The sequence below is a fragment of the Myotis brandtii genome, unplaced genomic scaffold (genome assembly GCF_000412655.1).
Source record: "Myotis brandtii unplaced genomic scaffold, ASM41265v1 scaffold693, whole genome shotgun sequence".
NCBI classification, from domain to species: domain Eukaryota; kingdom Metazoa; phylum Chordata; class Mammalia; order Chiroptera; family Vespertilionidae; genus Myotis; species Myotis brandtii.
The window spans coordinates 1,885,045-1,888,960 of NW_005370710.1; the positions used below are offsets into that span (position 1 = coordinate 1,885,045).

Consider the following 3,916-nt stretch of genomic DNA (forward strand, 5'->3'; position numbering starts at 1 on the left):
ATTTATTTTATATATTTAAATGCCATTTAACAAAGAAAAATCAACCAAAAAAAATGAGTTCGCGTGTCACCTCTGACACGCGTGTCATAGGTTTGCCATCACTGGCCTAGAGCATGGTCACGGGCACACGAGAGCATGGTCATGGGCAGCCTGGAGTGTGATGACGGCGCTCTCCCTGAGGGACCGGCCAGCGCGAGCCCCCGGCTTCTGAAATAACCAGAACCTTTCCTTTCCTCCCGTGGGCTCTGCCCTGAGGGCGAGCATTTGTCCGGTTTCATGTCTGTGTGGATGGTGCTCCGGGAATTGCTTGTGCCTTGAGGCACATCAGGTCCCGGCTGACTTTCCCAGTCTTGATTATGTCTTTGCTCCTGTGAACTTAAACATGCAGGTTTATTTCTAGAAAGATCTCCCATCCTCTTCACTGTCTCTCCCTGAAGCCCCCTCTCCCCCCGTGCCTCCTCCAGAACCACAGAGAAGAAATGCACAGACACAGGGGTTTTCTTGTTAAAATTGGAATGCCACATGAACCATTTTGGGGGGGAAGTTCTTGGCATTTTTCCTCTACTTTTATGAACATTTCGGGGTGTAGGAGAGTTGGGAGAGGGGTACCGGGCCCAGTCCTGTGACATGTGACTTGGAGCCAGGAAGGAGCATCTTGCCCATTTGCTTTTCCCGTGAACTTATAACCCGAGTTGGATCCGGGTCTCCCGTGCTCCCTGTAGCACAGCGGTTCTCAAGCTGTGGGTCGCGACCCCTTTGGGGGTCGAATGACCCTTTTACAGGGGTTGCCTAAGACCATCGGAAAACACATATATAATTACATATTGTTTTTGTGATTAATCACTATGCTTTAATTATGTTCAATTTGTAACAATGGAAATACATCCTGTATATCAGATATTTACATGACGATTCATAACAGTAGTAAAATTACAGTTATGAAGTAGCAACGAAAATAATTTTGTGGTTGGGGGTCACCACAACATGAGGAACTGTATTAAAGGGCCGCAGCATTAGGAAGGTTGAGAACCACTGCTGTAGCACATGAAGCTGTCGGCGAGGGGGCCTCCTTCCCGCCGCCCTGTCCCCTCAGCACAAGGCTCCAGAGGCTCCAATGTAGCGGCCTAGGTTACTGCCTGTCCAGTTGGTTGCGTCTGCAGGGCAGCCCCAGTTCTGTGGGTGGCCCGGTGGCCCGTAAACTCGGCGTGTGATGTCGCCCCGAGGGGGTCTCGTCCCCGAGGCTGCCGCAGAGACCGCCCTGTGTTGCAGATCGGCACCTCGCCCGTGAAGGAGGACAAGGAGGCGTTCGCCATTGTGCCGGTCTCCCCTGCGGAGGTCCGGGACCTGGACTTCGCCAACGACGCCAGCAAGGTGCTGGGCTCCATCGCAGGGAAGCTGGAGAAGGGCACCATCACGCAGAACGAGAGGAGGTGAGGCCTCCCACGGGCAGACACGGCCTCCCACGGGCAGACGCACCCTCCGAGGTCTCCCGGGGCCTCTCAGGTCCCTTGGGGAGAGTGTGTGAACGCCACGTGTGAGAGCAGCAGGCCTTAGCCTTGTGGGCGAATCAGCCTGTGGTTTTCAAGACATCGTCTCCTTTGAATTCATCCTCTCTCTCTCTTTTTAAAGTATATTTTTATTGATTTCAGAGAGGAAGGGAGAGGGAGAGAGGGATAGAAACACCAATGATGAGAGAGAATCACTGATCGGCTGCCTCCTGCACGCCCCACACTGGGGATGGAGCCCGCAACCCAGGCATGTGCCCTGACCGGGAATCGAACCGTGACCTCCTGGTTCATAGGTCAATGCCCAACCACTGAGCCACACCGGCAGGTGCATTCTCTTTTTTGGAAGTCTCTGAAGTTGAAAAGATCCTATTGCTCTGTCTCCAGCTCCATCTCGGGAAACGTCAGGGCCTGAGCTTCCTCTGAGATAGTTTGATGGCTCCTAGTTTGTGAAGGTGACAATCCTTCCGTGGACACGCACGTGTCATCTCTGTGTCACTCTGGTCAGTGACTGGGCGAGGACACTGGGCGGGTGGGTCTGCCTCTGTGGGCCTGGTCCTCGGGCCTGGACCTCACGGGCAGTGCCCACCGGTTTGCTGACCATGGAGCCCCTCCCCCGTCTGACAGCCTCTCTGCCCCCCAGGTCGGTGACCAAGCTGCTCGAAGACTTGGTGTACTTCGTCACCGGGGGGACCAACTCCGGTCAGGACGTGCTGGAGGTGGTCTTCTCCAAGCCCAACCGCGAGCGGCAGAAGCTGATGCGGGAGCAGAACATCCTCAAGCAGGTGGGTGAGCTGTGGCCCGTGGGGCTGGCGCTGCGAGGAGTCAGTGGGGTCGCTGATCGGGGAGGGACAAAGGTGGCTCCACAGCTCGATCAACACTGATGTGAGAGAGACAGAGACATCCAACCCGTTGCCTTGTGCAGGGCTGGGGATCGACCTGTAACCCAGGTACATGCCCTTGACTGGGAGCCCTGAGAGCGACACTTCAGTGTGCAGGCTGGTGCTCTAACCACTGTACTACACTGGCCAGGGTGGTGTGTTCTGTTTCACTGATGAGAAAACCAGGTTACCTTGATGGGTGCCGTTGGGAAGGCGTACGGGGTGTGACTTCAGCCTAGATTCCCCCGGCCCCAGTCTGTCCTGGTGACCGCCGCCCTAATGCCGCACTTCCCAGGGCTGGAGGTCTGCGGGTCCAGGCGGACTGGACTTGGCGAGTCCTGGCCCCTGGGTGGAGGGACGTGGTGTCAGGCCGTGGCTGTGTGTGTGTGGACAGTCTTCCGTGTCGTCCAGCGATGCGGGGTTACCTTGGTTCCGGACGGACGGCTGGCTGACACGGGACGATGGCGGTTTTTGCTTTCTTCTCGCACACAGATCTTCAAGTTGCTGCAGGCCCCGTTCACAGACTGCGGGGACGGCCCGATGCTGCGGCTGGAGGAGCTGGGCGACCAGCGGCACGCCCCGTTCCGGCACATCTGCCGGCTCTGCTACCGGGTCCTCCGGCACTCGCAGCAGGACTACAGGAAGAACCAGGTGGGCGCGGGCGGCGGGTGATGGGGGTCCTCCAGGTCCAGGCTCCTGTGAGCTCCAAGGGTCACATGTACATTTTTAAAAAGATATTTCTATTGGTTTCAGAGAGGAAGGGAGAGGGAGAGAGAGAAACATCACTGATGAGAGAGAATCCAGCTGCCTCCTGCACGTCCCACACTGGGGAGCAAGCCCACAACCCGGGCATGTGCCCTTGACCAGAATTGAACCTGGGACCCTTCAGTCTGCAGGCCAATGCTCTGTCCACTGAGCCACAGCAGCCGGGCGAGGTCACCCTTTCTGACATGGGTGGTGTGTTTGCAGTAGTTCTCATCGCGTGGTCCTTTAAGGCTTCGAACGTGATTCCATGTGTTTGTGTTTGAGATGCTGGCCGAGGGGACGAGCCAGGTCCCTGTGGGGCCGAACTGGCCACTGGAGGGCTTCAGCCTGCCGCTCGGAATGGCACGCCACTTAAAACTTAGGAATTCCTTATTTTCTGAAATTTTCCATGGGATATTTTTGGACCATGGTGCACCCCAGGCCACTGAAACCTCGGAGAGCGGAATCTCGGATCTGGGGGACGCTGTACTGCGGGACGATGCTTTTGTAACCAACTCACAGCTTTTGGTTTTAAGCCTCGACTGCCCTGGGTCTGGCCTTTAAGTTTGAATTCTTCTCTGTCGTTCAAGGTTTTTGTTTTGTCATCGTAAAGACAGTGTTGCTCTCCAGCAAAGCAAAGCCCAAAGGGTTAGATAAGCCTTGTTAGCAAGGATTTCTAGACGGCCGATGCTGCCTCGCTGTTGTGTAGACGTGAAGCCCCGTGTCCAAGGGCGCCATGGGCAGCGCCCCGACAGGTGGCCGCTGGTGCTGGGTGGCTTCCGGCCC

The 3,916-nt window shown here is 56.3% G+C and overlaps 1 protein-coding gene across 1 annotated transcript in view; it reads left to right on the forward strand.

Annotated features, from left to right (window-relative positions):
- ITPR1 (inositol 1,4,5-trisphosphate receptor, type 1) overlaps window positions 1-3,916 on the forward strand; it is a 173,427-nt gene that overhangs the window by 81,468 nt on the left and 88,043 nt on the right. Inside the window, exons 12-14 of the mRNA XM_005881921.2 lie at window positions 1,270-1,430; window positions 2,149-2,290; window positions 2,879-3,037. Coding sequence (XP_005881983.1) covers window positions 1,270-1,430; window positions 2,149-2,290; window positions 2,879-3,037 — 462 coding nt within the window. The remainder of the gene's footprint in view (window positions 1-1,269; window positions 1,431-2,148; window positions 2,291-2,878; window positions 3,038-3,916) is intronic.